Source organism: Sylvia atricapilla, chromosome Z, assembly GCF_009819655.1.
Source record: "Sylvia atricapilla isolate bSylAtr1 chromosome Z, bSylAtr1.pri, whole genome shotgun sequence".
Taxonomy (NCBI): domain Eukaryota; kingdom Metazoa; phylum Chordata; class Aves; order Passeriformes; family Sylviidae; genus Sylvia; species Sylvia atricapilla.
The window spans coordinates 20,274,733-20,289,297 of NC_089174.1; the positions used below are offsets into that span (position 1 = coordinate 20,274,733).

Below are 14,565 nucleotides of genomic sequence, written 5' to 3' on the forward strand. Positions count from 1 at the left end.
TGTTCTTTTAGTATATGTTCCCTTTTTTCTGCGCTTCTGAGTTGTGGTTGAGACAACGTTCAGGTCCACTGGAGGTCAAAAATTACTTTACATTTAGAAATTCTGTGTTACATTTTCAGCATACCAGGTTAAAAACATGAGTACCAATGCTGACAGAAATATTGTAATTTTAAAATAATGCTGATTTGGTTAATCATGATTTTTTATTCATTCAGTATGCATATTGCCAAACTGTATGCTTCTAGATGTTTTAGCTTAATAGATGTTGGATTGCTCTCTGAAATTGTGAACACTTTCTGTATTTGTGTGATTAAACCTGGTTTTATACTCAAATGTTGTAAATATAGTGGTAACCAGCATAATTTTTCTGTGAATATATCAGGCGCGCTATGTCCAGGAATTTAACGTATTTCATTTTCATTATGATTTTCATGTATTTTGATGTTCACTGAATACACATAGCTATGACAAAAGTGAATACAAGTAATAAAGCTTAATGTTTAAAAGTGGGGGAGGAAGAATTGTGTTTACAAAAGACCAAACATACCTGAATTGAATGTCATCAAAATGTCTTTTTACATACACCATCTTTTGAAATATTTCTAAGTATTAATATTTATACATACAGTTCCTAAAACTTGAATACCTTGGTCTGAATTCCTTGGTATTTTAAATATTCCATTGTAAGCATTATTGCTCTGTGATTCCTTTCCTTATTTGTAGCTTGAGTAAATTCACAGCCCCTAAACCATTTTATTTACAAGAGCCCTTACCACTTAGCTGGGTGCATCTGCTCTTACTTAAGGTGCTTTTATTTACTGCAATTCTGCTGACAGATCTGGTCTCTTTTATTTAACTATTCATACAGTAGGTTTTTTATGTCAGGATTATATTCACAGAGTCCAAACAAAAAAACCCAACCAACCAGACGAAAAATAGACAATGTGTCAGTACTTCACAGTCCAGAGACTGTGAAGACAGAAACCCTTTTAAATGATGATGAGTCATAAGGCCTGCTCCATTTCCAGAAAGATTCTTTTGTACTTTTGCACAGGATGAGATAAACTAGGTTATACTTAAGTGACCATTAAAATAATTTGATTTGCATTCCTTAAAAGAACAGAAAAAAATCTTGCAGCCTTTTCTTACAGACTTACATTTGTGTATTTTTTCAGTAAGTCACTCCTAAGTTAGTAAAGAATTTACTTAGAATAATGCTGTAAACCACAACTAAAATACTGAAATTTGTATAACTAAACAAACTATACTAGTCTGTATAACTAACTAACCCTTGGAGACTATTTTATGCTTTAGCAAACATGATATCAAATTTAATATAAATTTATCATGGGAAAGTACTATTTTAAAGTGTTATATGCATGTAAACAACATTCGTGTCAAATCCTTGATTATAAATAGGGAATAAATAAAAATTTTCATTAGCACAGTAACAGATAACTTGCCATGTTTCCTGCAGAAGGATTATTGCAGAAAGTTTCTCTGTTCCTTATTCGAGTAAAATTGCAAATTCCTTAACCTGTCATTTTAGCACACAGCCTCATTTTCCACTAGTGCCTGGTTCAGGAGCTGCATCTCCTTCTCTGACCTTTGTCTCCTTTATTTAACTACCTATTGAATTGTCAGCTTAGATTTTGAAGTGTACTCTGATGGAGTTTGAAGTTGATGTCATAGCCTCATAATGGCATTGTTGCCTTAGCAATGGTACTGTAGAAAAGAAACGGAGAAAAATAGAGGAAAGCTACCTTAAGAAAAATGCATGTGCTGTTAGAGGAAAAAGGGATGATACAAAAACTAAAAATTAAAACTTAAAATAATTAATCAAAACAGAACATTTTAGCAAGGTGATCCAGGGTGCTAATGTTTAAATGTTGCCAGTATGTAGAAAGAGCAGGTCCTTTGCTGCCTGGACACCTCAGTCATGGAATTTGGTAGGGCAGGAAAAGCTTATGGTAGTTCCATTGAGTTTCTCATATTGGCTCTTAAGGGCAGAAGACTCATTACATAGGGAAGTAGCCTGAACATGCTGAAACAGCAGATGTGCCACACATGTGAGCAAGAGACTTCTAAAGAGGGAGTGGAAGGAGAGGTGCGATTTTGGTTTTTTTTCCTTGTAGTACACTGCTGTTTTCCGAGAAAAAGGATTCAGTAGTTACTTCTATATTTATCTGAGTTGACATGTCTCCAGTAAGACTGCAAAACTCTCTCAAGACCACTGCGTGAATCTACACTGCCCTTTTAGACTTTAAGCTAAAACTGCTGTCTGCAGATCTGCCCTTGCGTAAGTGCAAAGAGCCCTTCTTTGAAAAACACCACATCAATTGTTTGTCTGCCTTTGCTGACAGGGCAGATGTTATGTATAGAGATGGCTAGGCCGTGTGGCTGATGAGAGTGCCCTTGAACATGCTTAAAAGTACAAGCACAGGGAAGATGTCTTTGCAAGATTTTATCATCCCGGGCTTGATCCTAAAGGCAAAGCTGACATTAATAGGCAGTACAATAAGAGCCGGTCTGTAGGTGAATTGTGTTGAGGCTCCAACACACATACAGTGTATATTTCAGGATATTTTGTGTTTGGACTAGCTTCAGTCCAGTCCCATATGGAGTGAATGCCCATTAGGAATCTGGGGTATAACTGCTGGCTTGGCTTGATCTAGAAGGAATTTGATTCATGCTCTGCGATACCTGCAGTGGGAATCCAGGTACAGTTGATGCGGGAGGATGGAAGTCTGGCATCCAACTGGCCCAAACAAAGACATGAATGTGGACAAAACACCCTATTTCCATCAGTAAAATGGAAATTTGGGTGTCCCTCAGAATTATTCTTCCCAGACGAGCATGGCAGAGGCTGCAGCAACTGGGCTGCTACCATTTGGTCTGAGTCTAGGGCTTGAGATTATTTTCCCAGAACTCTGCGCAGTTCTGTACTCATAATCGTTGTACTTTTTAGTTTGGTTTGGTTTGTGGGATTTTATTTGTTACAAGTAACACCGCTTTGAATACAGAAAAGCTCATCACTGCACTTGTTAAAGAAACTCTTAACTTTTCATAGATGTCAAGGGTTTTTTCTCTTGAAAAGAGAAAAATCCATTTAAATTATACCTTTTGTGTAAGGTGCAAAACCCATAAATATTGATAGTAAGGTATGCTAGACTCTTAAAGGAGCAAAACTTTTGTATGGACATCTTTTTAAATTGTCTAGAATTCACTAGCTTTCAGATCTGAACAGAAGTGCAGTCCTGTGTACAGAGTCTATGTAGGAAAATCACAAAATATCTTCCATTATTCAGAATTGCTTGCATCTCCTGACTGTTGCTGCTTCTAAAAATATTTTCTGTGGCACAGTATGAAACATGATACTTTAAATTCCTGTAAATGCGTTTTGCCTTGTAGCTAGTCTTTTTTATTTGTTCTTGCTGTTGATGCATCTGTCATGATGATTTTTAAAAGACTTTGACTAACTTGCGTTTAATTTTCTACCTGCATTTAGGCCAATGAGCATTTGGGACCTGGGGGCTTACAGACCTCTTTAATGTAATAATCATTGTTTACTATGATTTTTTTTGTGCATCAGAACTATCTTCCTTCAGCTGTGTAATTTTATCATTCATAGTTTCAACAGCACAGGGTATTCTTGGGTTTGAAGCTTCAGCTGCATAAAGGAGACTGCATCTCTTTCTGGTGGGCCTGGTGGTGGTTGAATAGAAGTAGTAATAATACGAATAATAGATGCCATGAAGGAAGTCTAAATCTTTTGCTCCCAGGCATGGTAATGGTAGCATTTGTAGTACAAATAACATGGTTCTTCTTGCTGGTCTGCAGTGGTGCTAAGGCCTCAAAGAAAACAAATCCCAGGGATTACTTTTAGTCAAGATAGTTTTCTGTTAGTTACATAGCCAAATTTTATTTTTACAAGACTGACTGATTTCTCTGTGCTTACAATTCTCCGTCTCTTAATTAAAAAGAACTTGTATTCACTTTGAGAACTTCCAAGTAATCCAGTAGATTGAATGGCCAGATAGGTTTATGCAGGATACACTTTACATCATGACACTGCTGGGAGAAACATTGTAGAGTATATCTGATGGCAATTAAAATTATGACTCTTGATCACTGCTGACTTGAAATATAATTTATAACAGTATCTCAGCAGCTGTTACATGAGTGTGCACTTTTGGGTAAGACAGGATGTATTTACATCGTGGGTTATTATTTACAATTATTTCTTAATTAGGGTTAATTTCTTACAGGAGGTACTGAAACAGCTACAAGGAAGTATTGAAGATGAGGCAATAGCATCTTCTGGACAAATTGACTTACTGGAACGACTTAAAGGTAAATCTAGAATTATGTTTTTAATAGATTAATTTCTTTTTAATTTAGGATAAAGTTTTCGTTGTTTGTATCTTCTTTCCAGTGCTGACCTTGATTAGGCATAGTCTCAGTGCCAAAACATTTTTGCTAAACATTTTAAGACGTGTTCTCCAAAAAAATAAAGAAAAAGAAATCTTTTCCATTTATACTTTTGCTGCTGTTACTCTATGATTTCATGTGAATTGCTTTTGAAATAACTCATATTTCTTTCTTAAGGAAAAGAATCCGTATAAGTTAATGTTCATCTAGTTCCACCAATTTTCTAAACTTGTTTGCATGTCCTGCCCTCTCCATGTCATATTACTGGAATTGTTTCTGTCATGATGAGAATTGATGGCCCCTTCCCTATAGTACATGCTGGAATCTGTATCATCCCATTGTATGGGAAGTGCCAGCAAGCCCAAGCCCCACTAACTCCCTGTATACATCCATTATTCCCACCACTGACCCAGAAATTTCATAGGGATGTCTATGTTTAAGAGCCCTGTGATGAACAGAGTCATCTGTTACGTGATAGTGAAGCATTTGCAAGATCTCTGGAAAAGAAATTGTTAGGAAGTGGGCCACAAGGTAATTCACATGATGTTTATGTAAAACTCTGCCCATTTCTTAAGTCCTCTGGGAGGGAGGCAGGCAGGCTTTTGTGGGGATACTGTTCTGATTGCCAGGATTGCAATTTAGCCATCTGCTCAGATAACTGCTGTTCTCCAAGTCCACCCTATCCATTGTTTTTGTTCACAGTATTTTTTTTGCATTTCTGTGCAAAATATTTTCATTTAAAAAACCCCACTGATTTGTTCAGGAAGTAAGAAATTAAGATAAAAATGATCTTTTAACTTTGTGCTGCAGAACTTTTAGCTCTGAAAAATGTTTGCTGTTTATTATCCAGAACTGAATTTGGAAAGCACCAGCTTCGCTGGAGTGAAGTTAAGGCCAAAGGTGTCCGTACGCTCATATGGGAGCCGGGAAGGGTCCGTGTCAAGCCGCTCAGGGGAGTGCAGTCCAGTCCCCATGGGGTCATTTCCAAGAAGAGGCTTTATGAATGGAAGCAGAGAAAGCACTGGTTACTTAGAAGAGCTAGAAAAAGAGAGGTAAATTTGTTTATTCCTCCAGTATGGATTGACTTCTAATTTTAATGTGGAAGTTTATGATACACCTAATATTCATATCATGAATATAGTTTTGAAAGGTGGTGTATTTACCTGTCATTTACCTTGACAGATAAGAAACCAGGAATCTACATTTTATTTAGATGAACATGCAGAAAAATAATAAAAAACAACGAAGTATCATTCAGTTTTTACTGCTTCTTCATACATGCATTTCATTTTTACTCCTTGTTGGCTGAAGGGTTTTTTTATTTTGGTAAGCAGTTCACTTTCTGAAATACATTTAAACAGCAAGGGTGGAGCATTCTAACCACCTTCATATCTCCTCACTACTGCTGATAAATGCTGAAGCTGTAACAAATGATGGTGAAATCGCTTTCTCTCTTTTGCAGGTGGTTTTTAAGTCCCATAACTGGTATCTATAATTTACTATTAGCAGACATTTACCTAGTGACTCTACTCTCTCAGCAAATGTATCAGCTAAAGAAAACACATGTTCTTATCTTCAGGATGTGGTTCCCATCAGATGTTTTGAATTGACAAAATCCTGGAATTTCTTTTCTTGAAAAGCACTGGTACCGGTTTATAGAAAGACCATATCTTCAGGGCCTAATACAGAACTGCAGCACTTTATCAGTCACTTACAAAGGAAACGCGAAGTAAGAGACACACAGCTGTTTCCACTGAAGCCATCTTTATTACTTAAAATGAACCTGACTGAAATCCTGGATGTTTTCAGAAGCCCATCTGCAAGACAGAGTTTCCTAAAGATTTAGTCCTGCTTAATGGATGGGATATCAAGTTGTGGGCTGCAAAACTAAATAAACTGCAGCACAGTTTTTATGCCTACTAGACATTAACAAGCGAAAAAAAAATTTTTTTGAAGTCGTAATAGAAAAGCTTTGTGGGTAATGAGTGGGTTGTGGACAGCCCTCTAGAAACACTCCCTCTAAAGGATTTACTCTTGAGTACAGCAAAATTTTTGCAGCCAAGACCTGAAAGAAGTGTTCTTTACTTCCAAGATATTATGTCCAGGTCCCCTTTTGTTGATCCTGTCAGCAGAATGCAGGTAACTTCCCATGGGTCCATACTGAGCCTGTTCTAGCAGCCACACTCTTTTTTTCACTTCTCCTAGGCAGGACGACCACTAATATATTTTTATATTTGTTCTGTTGCATAAAATATAGACTCCTGAGGAGCTGTATAAGAATATTTAGGAATTTGGGAACCTATACTTGCTCAGCACAGTCTTTAAGAATCTGATGTGTCTGTTATTTACTATCTTAACGAACTGTGTGTTCGTTTGTATTCTTCCAGTGCTGTGTTTCACTACAGATGATACCAAAATCTTTAAACACAGTTGGAACTTTCAGTGTGGTTCCAGTGAACTCCTGCTCACTTAGAGTAAGCAGCATTTTTAGCAGTCAGAGTTCTATAATATGGTTAGCAGCTCTGATTTATGATCTGTGATCCTTCCCCACCCTGGTGGATTCTGAGGTGATAGTTCTTTGGACATTTTTCTTGGCAGGGAAGACAGCTTAGGCAGTGAACCAGTCTGTGTTCTAAATAACTGTGGAGAAAAGGGATGAGGATGTTTTAATTTCAGAGTAGCTTAGGTACTGTTACTGTCATAGCTGATGGGGTAAATATTTGTGCTGTGGAGAAGATGGATCTATGGAGGAATGGCCAGATCACATCTGGCTTCATTAGTAGTGAAATGACACATAGTCCAAAACTGCTCTCTTCTTTAAGCTGTTTCAGGGTACATGTGGAAGCATGTAGGGCATTGATGAGAACCCTGGGTAGCCAAGTGGATCAAAACTTGGGCGGGGCGGGTATAGGACTGTTCATCTTAAATCACTACCATTTCTAAAAGAAAATTATCCACTTACTTTCCTGTGTTTTGTGTCTAAACTTGTTTGGCATATTTACTAAATTTCTGTGTATCTAAATGTATATATTTGCTAATCAGTTTTGGATTTTTGCACTTCAAACAGACTTTCAAGAACTTGTGGAACTTGACATGTCTAAAATAATTCAGAATAAAATAATGCTTTTCAGAAATATGCAGCAGGAGACCATTTCCACTCAGTATTTTAACATGCTGGTACAGTGTATGCTGCTTATGGGCAACAGTGTTTGTGTGAGGACTAAATGATGTCTTTAAATATTTAGAGCAATTTGTTGCGCACCTGGCATTCAGTCAGGGTCAGCCTACCACAGTTGACTGAAAGTGAACTTGTGAGGGAAGAAAATTTATCAGTTGGTTCACCCGCCAGAATAAAGATTAAATTATTGGTGCATGTCTCATGTGCTTGGGTCTCCTCTAATGTCAAAGTTTAAAAAAACAAATGAAAGAAAAAAGGAGAAAAATGGACAGTAGCAGTACTATGCTTTTAAATTGGCAGTTTAGAATTCTCTAATCATTAAATATTTCTGGGTATTTCCAGGTATACTTAGGTATACCTGGAAATATATATTTCCAGGTATACAGGTAAGAGCATGATATCAACAAAATCTTTCAGAGTACACTTTCAGAGGTTAATTTTTGTGTTTGTTTGCCCTTGGCAATTTAGCAGATTTAATAATCTCACTTTTTTAAATTCTGTAATTTGCCACTAAAGATGATAGTCTTCTGAGAAATTTTATATGAAAATGTTTGTAGGCCTTCTTTATTCCTCCTGTTTTGTGCCATTCCTTTTTTATTTCTTTAATGTTGAATTGGAGCATTTCCTCTCTCATGGCTTCTTTCTTCCATTATACTTATATCATTTTGGCTGGCTGGTAAAGCTTACCTCAGACTTTACAGCATCAGCACTGCTTTTCAGGATTTTATTTTATCTCCCACCCATTGAAGTGAAAATATTAATTATAGTTGTAATTTGCATTATGCAAGTATAGAAACATATGATTTGTTTCCTTTCTCTGTTTTAGCCAGGAACAGTACTGACATAATTATGCAGAAAATACTCCAAAAGAAGTAAAGAGTTTTCTGCATTCATTCAGCTTCCTCTATTGTTGGAAGCTTCAAAAGTACCACATGAGAAATCTTTGAAAAACCCACCCTTCAGAAGAATAGTTCAAACTTAAAACTTTTTGTTAACTCATAAAAATTGTGTAAAGTTCCAAAAGCTTTCTCCACTTGCTTTGCTGAATTCTCAGTGAGCTTGACAGGATATGACAGAGGACAGAATTTTCTCGATGCGGTCAAAGTCCTAATGTAAACATCTTAGGGGTATAAAAAAGATGGAGTAACTTCACTGGTTTTTTTCCATCTTGTTTTTCATGACCAGTGGCAGCTCTTCCGCTTTAAATCCTCTTCTAACCCCAAGAAGCTCCAGGAAGCTGAGAAGCAGCTGTACTTCTTGTTGGAATAGTATCTGAGAGTAACACTTAGCGTGGGGAACAGCTTACCAGACTCATCTGCAGAAAACTACTGCCTACTGCTGCTTATTTTCAAAGAAACTGAAGTGCAGCCTGCTGTAGTTGTAGTGACCCTTCATGTTTTGTTCTGAAAGAACTTAAAGACTGTTAAAACCTGAATTCTCACGGGGCAGTGATACCAAACTAGGAATTCCAAATGAAGCATCACTTCAGAAGACAGAATGATAATATTAAATTAAACAAGTCGCCCTCAGGTCATACATTATGTTGTTTATGAGCATTGATGGTTCCTAAGTTATTACTTGCTTCTAGTATCCATTGTGCATTTCAAAACGGTTTGAATGACAGGCAGAAGACACACTGTCTCACATACTGAATATCCTACATTTCATAAGAGGAACTTAATCGCATTTACTTAATTGAAAGTAGTCCCTCCAGTTTCTTCTACTAGTTCTTTGACATCCAGAGGCAGAATTAGTCAGTCCTTTCACATCTGCAAGTCCTCAAAAGTAAAAATGCTTTTTATAAGGATTGCATTATTGTACTTTTGCAAATTGTATTTCACAGCCTGGACACAACTAGTGCCTGGACACTCAAGGTGGTAAAAAAGGGAAGCTGTGCAGAATTCCACTCTGTCCAGATATTAGGCACCAGGGCTGTATGGCAAGAGAATGGGCAGGTGGGAGGCAAAAAAACTACTTCCTCAACAAGGTTTCCCCAAGCACTATCTATTAGTTTTGGATTCAGTCTGTCCAAAGGACATTAGGCATTTCTGCCAGCCACATCCTTGTGACTGAAGAATTGCTGCTGTCCCGTGATACTGCTCCAGTTACTGGCCAAATTATGGTAATTGCTTGTTACTTCTCTTCAGTAATTTTATTGTAAACCTTGGCATCATTAAAACAAATCCCAACGTGACTGTTGGATCAAACACGACTGTTTCAGCATGGCTGTTGGATCAAATCTGGAAATTTATGTCATTTTGTTAACATTTACAAACATTTAGCACTCTTAGATGTGTATAGTTTTCCAGTCTCATGTTGATGGGAGGGATCCTCTCTTTTAATTTTCCATTTGCAGACAAGCCAAGCCACTTACATTGGATATGGAATAAATGTTAAATCATCAAGATTAGCCTGAAACATTTTTAAAGCAGAAAATAAGTCAAACAGATTCTTTGAAATACAAATGTTAAAATTCTTTCTTCTTTGTGTGGAAGATGGATTACCTTCTCAAATCATGTCTGTTATGCAATATCAAAATAGTCTGGGGAAACTTGTACTTCTGTTGTATGCTGTGTAATTGTTTCTTATTGACTTACAGTAATTATCGTAATGTGTTTGTGTGCTTTATAAAGGTTCATATGTTCTTGCCCAGAAAGGCCACAGCCAAAGAGAGATGCAGAAGTTAAGGGATGGTAAATATTACTGGGCAAACTTGTATGTAGCTTTCTGTGTTCTGGCTAAGTGTTGACTTTGTCATTTTTTCTGTTAATGAGAAATATTAAAACATCAAAAGGAAGAGCAGTACTCACAGGAAGCATTACAAATAAAATAATAAACTTGTATTTAAAAAAAAAAAAGAGTGGCTTTTCTGTTTATTCCTACTAGCCAGATTTTGCTGAAAAATTTTAGTATATATTTTTGAGGAATATGGTACCCCATGAGCATTATTTCACTATATTCATAAGAGTTAGAATTATATAAAATTCAGTTCATGCAGGACTGATAAAAACGTATGTGAAAATAGATTTTTCCCTTGGTAGTCTGTATATGTTACTCATTTTGTCTTTCTCAGTTATTACAGAGATATGCAGTATGTGTATGGTACCATTTAAAATGTTTTTAACAGCTGCAAATGTGTCTTGTCTATAACATTAGGTGGAAAACACCAGTTTGAAGTACTTAGACACTCACAGAAATGGCTTATTTTGTATGCTTTACCCGTAGTTTTGCTATGGGTGACAAAATGAGTAGAAGAACAGTGCAAAGGTGAAGATTCTCAATTCAGTAACAAGATTGAGGGTTGTGCTTGCTTCTGTGACAGACCTTTCCTTAAATGCTGTTTGCACTATACAAAGTATATTTTTGAAAGAAGAGGGTACAAGTTAACACACAACTAATAATTGGTTTTGTTTTCGCAAATGATCTCTTAGCTTTGAATTTTGAAGTGGGTTTTTTAGAGAAATACGTATAGTTTGCTCTCTCATAGATGACAACCTGAAATGCTTAGCACAGAGGAGTGGATAGGCTGATTAGCCAGGGCCAGGGGACTGAACTCAAATGTCTCTTTAGTGCCTTCTTCAAAACTCCAGATGGAAATGAGGTGTTAATGGTGAGACACTTCCTCTTTCTGCTTTTAATAGATCTCTGTTGCTTGCTGAGCTTGAGAAGGAAGAGAAGGAAAAGGACTGGTATTATGCCCAGCTTCAGAACCTGACTAAAAGGATTGATAGTCTGCCCCTTACTGAAAATGTAAGTACCTTCAGAGTGCTTGGTGAGGTGTCTGTTGCTACAGTCTCTCCTTAGATGCTGGGTGTATTTTATTAATTTGGTGGTATTCTCTATCACTTTCATTCAATTTTTTTTTCATTCAGTATGTAATGATAACTTAGCCTAAATAATGTATTTTTCGCATAGAATTTTACACATCAAAATTCATAAATATCAGTATAAATATCAGTGAAATCAGAGGAGCATTGAGAAGCCGTTATGGCAAATTAATTGCATGTCAGTACACTTCCTTAACTCTGTTCTGTTCTTTTGTTCAGTGGATTTTCTAGTTTTGAGAGTAATGTTAGCATAAGACTATGTACACAAGAGCTGTTATTTCATAATAATCAGTAAAGTGATTCTATAGCCTATGGAGGTGTTGCTGTTTGCCAAGCTTTTACCTTGGCACCTCCAAACTATTTATAGTCAAGTCACTGTTATCTGGGATAATGAAGATGTCTGATAGCCCACATAATGCAGGATTTCCTGTTGGATGTCAACAACGTGAATGTATTTGCAGTACATTCCTGCACACATAGAGTTGGGAAGCTGTGGTTGAGAGAGTGACACCTGATGAAGGATCAGTCAGCCTTCTGGAAATGGAAACAGACAACAAAAACACTTCTTCAATGGGCAGAAGTAATACTGAGTCATAGCTGAGCTTAGCAGAGCACCAGAACCAAGGGAGGAAGCCTGAAAAAGATGTGGAGGAAGTGCAACCCTTTCTCAAAGCAATATCAGCTGTATCTGTGTCACTGTTGTAGGTTTTAAGGTTGTCTCCCCTGTTCAGTAGATAAGGATTCACTTAACTGCTCTTAGGATTAGGATGCATTACTTAACATCTACACTAAAGGCCTTTTGTGGCAATTTGGATCCATTACTACTTTTCCAGACACAGCAAAATGACAGGTCCCATTTGGTGCTTGCAGATGATTGTCTTGTTTTGACTTTCTGAATTGACCTTGGTGAAGTCTTCTGGAAGGACTTCTCTTGGAGACTCACTTATTTACAGGCTGAGAAATTGTCCAAAACCAGTGAAGAGCTCTGCTCCTGCCTTGAAATTTCATTTTATTCGAAAGTTTTCCCTTGGGCTTTATTGCTGCTCCTGGCTTTAACACTTATGCTATTTTCACAGGGTAGTTAGAAATAAGATAAATACCATCAGTATGAGTACCATCACTGTGTGGAGTAGCTTGACACTTCTGAGTATTTTTGAAAATGCCAATTCAGATGGCACACATCACAATTTTGTTGGTAGCAGCCAGATGTTTCTGTAAGGAATGATACTTTCTCAGTGCTTGTTTATTATATTTAATAGTTTTACAAAACTCAGGTGTAGTCTGCTCATTGAACATCTTTGTGTTCTTGTTCTTCATAATGCAGTTGTGTTTTAATAATGTATTACTATGTTTTGTTTGTTTATGAAGTTTGTTGTAGAAAAGTAATTGTTCTGCTTTTTGTTCTGAGAAATGCATTGTTTGCATAAATGTTATGTGCTAAAATGCCTTCCCTGACTCTGGTTTCAGTTCTCCTTGCAAACAGATATGACCAGAAGACAGCTGGAGTATGAGGCTAGGCAAATCAGAGCTGCAATGGAAGAACAGCTGGGTACTTGTCAGGACATGGAGAAGCGAGCACAGGTAGAGTTTGTCTCTCACCATTAGAAGCAAGGGAAAAGGTTTTCCTTTTCCTGCATATTTATTATATTATTGGTAACTGTATCTTTAAACTGTGTAAACACAGCACTTAGTTAGCCTTTTGAATAAAAAAATAGGAATCAGGACATAGGAAATAATTGCTCAGCAGAAAGTGTCCTCATCTGCCTTTTAAATAAATAATAATCCTTTTGTTTCAGCAGATTCAAGAGAAAATACTCTTTAATGATCATTTCCGTACAGATTTCTACCATTTTAGCTTCAGAAGAGCCAATGTATTTGCAACTGCTTTATTTTGCATATTTTTTCTGGGTTGCTTCATGCTTGTAAATCTAGAATAAAATCCAGCTACTGTTCTTAAGTTTCCTTGGCCAGAAGAGATGTATCAGGGGATAACCTTCTCAAACAAGGTATTTAAGTAAAATGTAATTCACATACATCTCTGGAAGTTGTTTGCTCTCAGCAAGAGTTGTTTTGCATTCTTGATGAGGATATATGCATACTTAACATGGCACAGCCATTTGGAAGTATAAATCAGAATGTCATCATGCGCAAATCATAAATTAAATAATCATTTGGTTGCTAGTTTTAAAAAATAATCCCCTGTAGTAGGAAAGCAACAATTCAAATTATTTATTACCATTTACTTCTGTGTTAAATAACCAACTTAGTAAGATTTGGAGGAGTTTATAATGAATGTGACAATAATCAATATTTTCAATACTAAGTCTTCTTAGGCTCTGTCTGCCTTGCTACATTGACTCAACACAAAATTTTGCTAAATGAGAAACATTTCTAATTTGGTTTTACATTTAAGTTACAGCAACTGTTCTGATTACAAGAGGTAATCAGAATAGCTGTTTTAAACTTCAGAGTGAGTAATCTAGTAGGACTTTTGAGAAAATTCAGAACTCTTTCCATTAAAAATACTTGGGTAAAGTGATACCCTGCAGATGTCAGGTTATGTGTGCAGGGCTGTGCAGGGGGTTGTCTGTGCTGATGTTCTCAGACAGACCCAAGTTCAGTCTGCTTCGAGGAGTCACTGGTCCTGATCTGGGAGCTGTAGGGCGCTTACTGAGGTTTATCAGCAGGGGTGATGCCCTCCACAGATTCAGCTGTGCAGTTTTTGTCAGACTGCCTCAAGGGAAGGTTCTTAACACCAAAAACTCCTGGGGGAGTTCTGCTGTTGTTACAGGTTTAAGTTAGAGGAATGTGATGTCCTGTTTGGAAAAAAAGGGTGTCTGCTAAGGAAGGTAGGAGCCACCCTTGAAATGCAGAATGTAAACCCCCTTCCCTCTAAATTATCATTATTTTGAAATTAAGGGGCTCCCAGGCAAAGACATTGGAACAGGAATAACAGTTTTTATGAGGAAGATTAAAAAAAAATGTAGAAGTACAAAAAAAGTAAACAAAAAAAAAGAAAACACTGTCAGAATACAACCTGACACCCTGTTGGTCAGGGTGTTGGCAGCAGTCAAATGTAAGTCCTCCTGGAGTGATAGATATGGTTCTGTTGAAGCAGTGATTGTGTGG

General features: G+C 36.9%; 1 protein-coding gene across 4 annotated transcripts in view; it reads left to right on the top strand.

Annotated features, from left to right (window-relative positions):
• APC (APC regulator of WNT signaling pathway) overlaps positions 1 to 14,565 on the top strand; it is a 174,710-nt gene that overhangs the window by 49,401 nt on the left and 110,744 nt on the right. For all 4 annotated transcript variants that reach the window (XR_010745787.1, XM_066339106.1, XM_066339108.1 and 1 more), the window contains exons 3-6: positions 4,269 to 4,353; positions 5,282 to 5,483; positions 11,251 to 11,359; positions 12,904 to 13,017. Coding sequence is in view for 3 of the 4 variants with exons in the window: in XM_066339106.1 (XP_066195203.1) it covers positions 4,269 to 4,353; positions 5,282 to 5,483; positions 11,251 to 11,359; positions 12,904 to 13,017 (510 nt within the window). In the remaining variant the exon portion in view is untranslated. The remainder of the gene's footprint in view (positions 1 to 4,268; positions 4,354 to 5,281; positions 5,484 to 11,250; positions 11,360 to 12,903; positions 13,018 to 14,565) is intronic.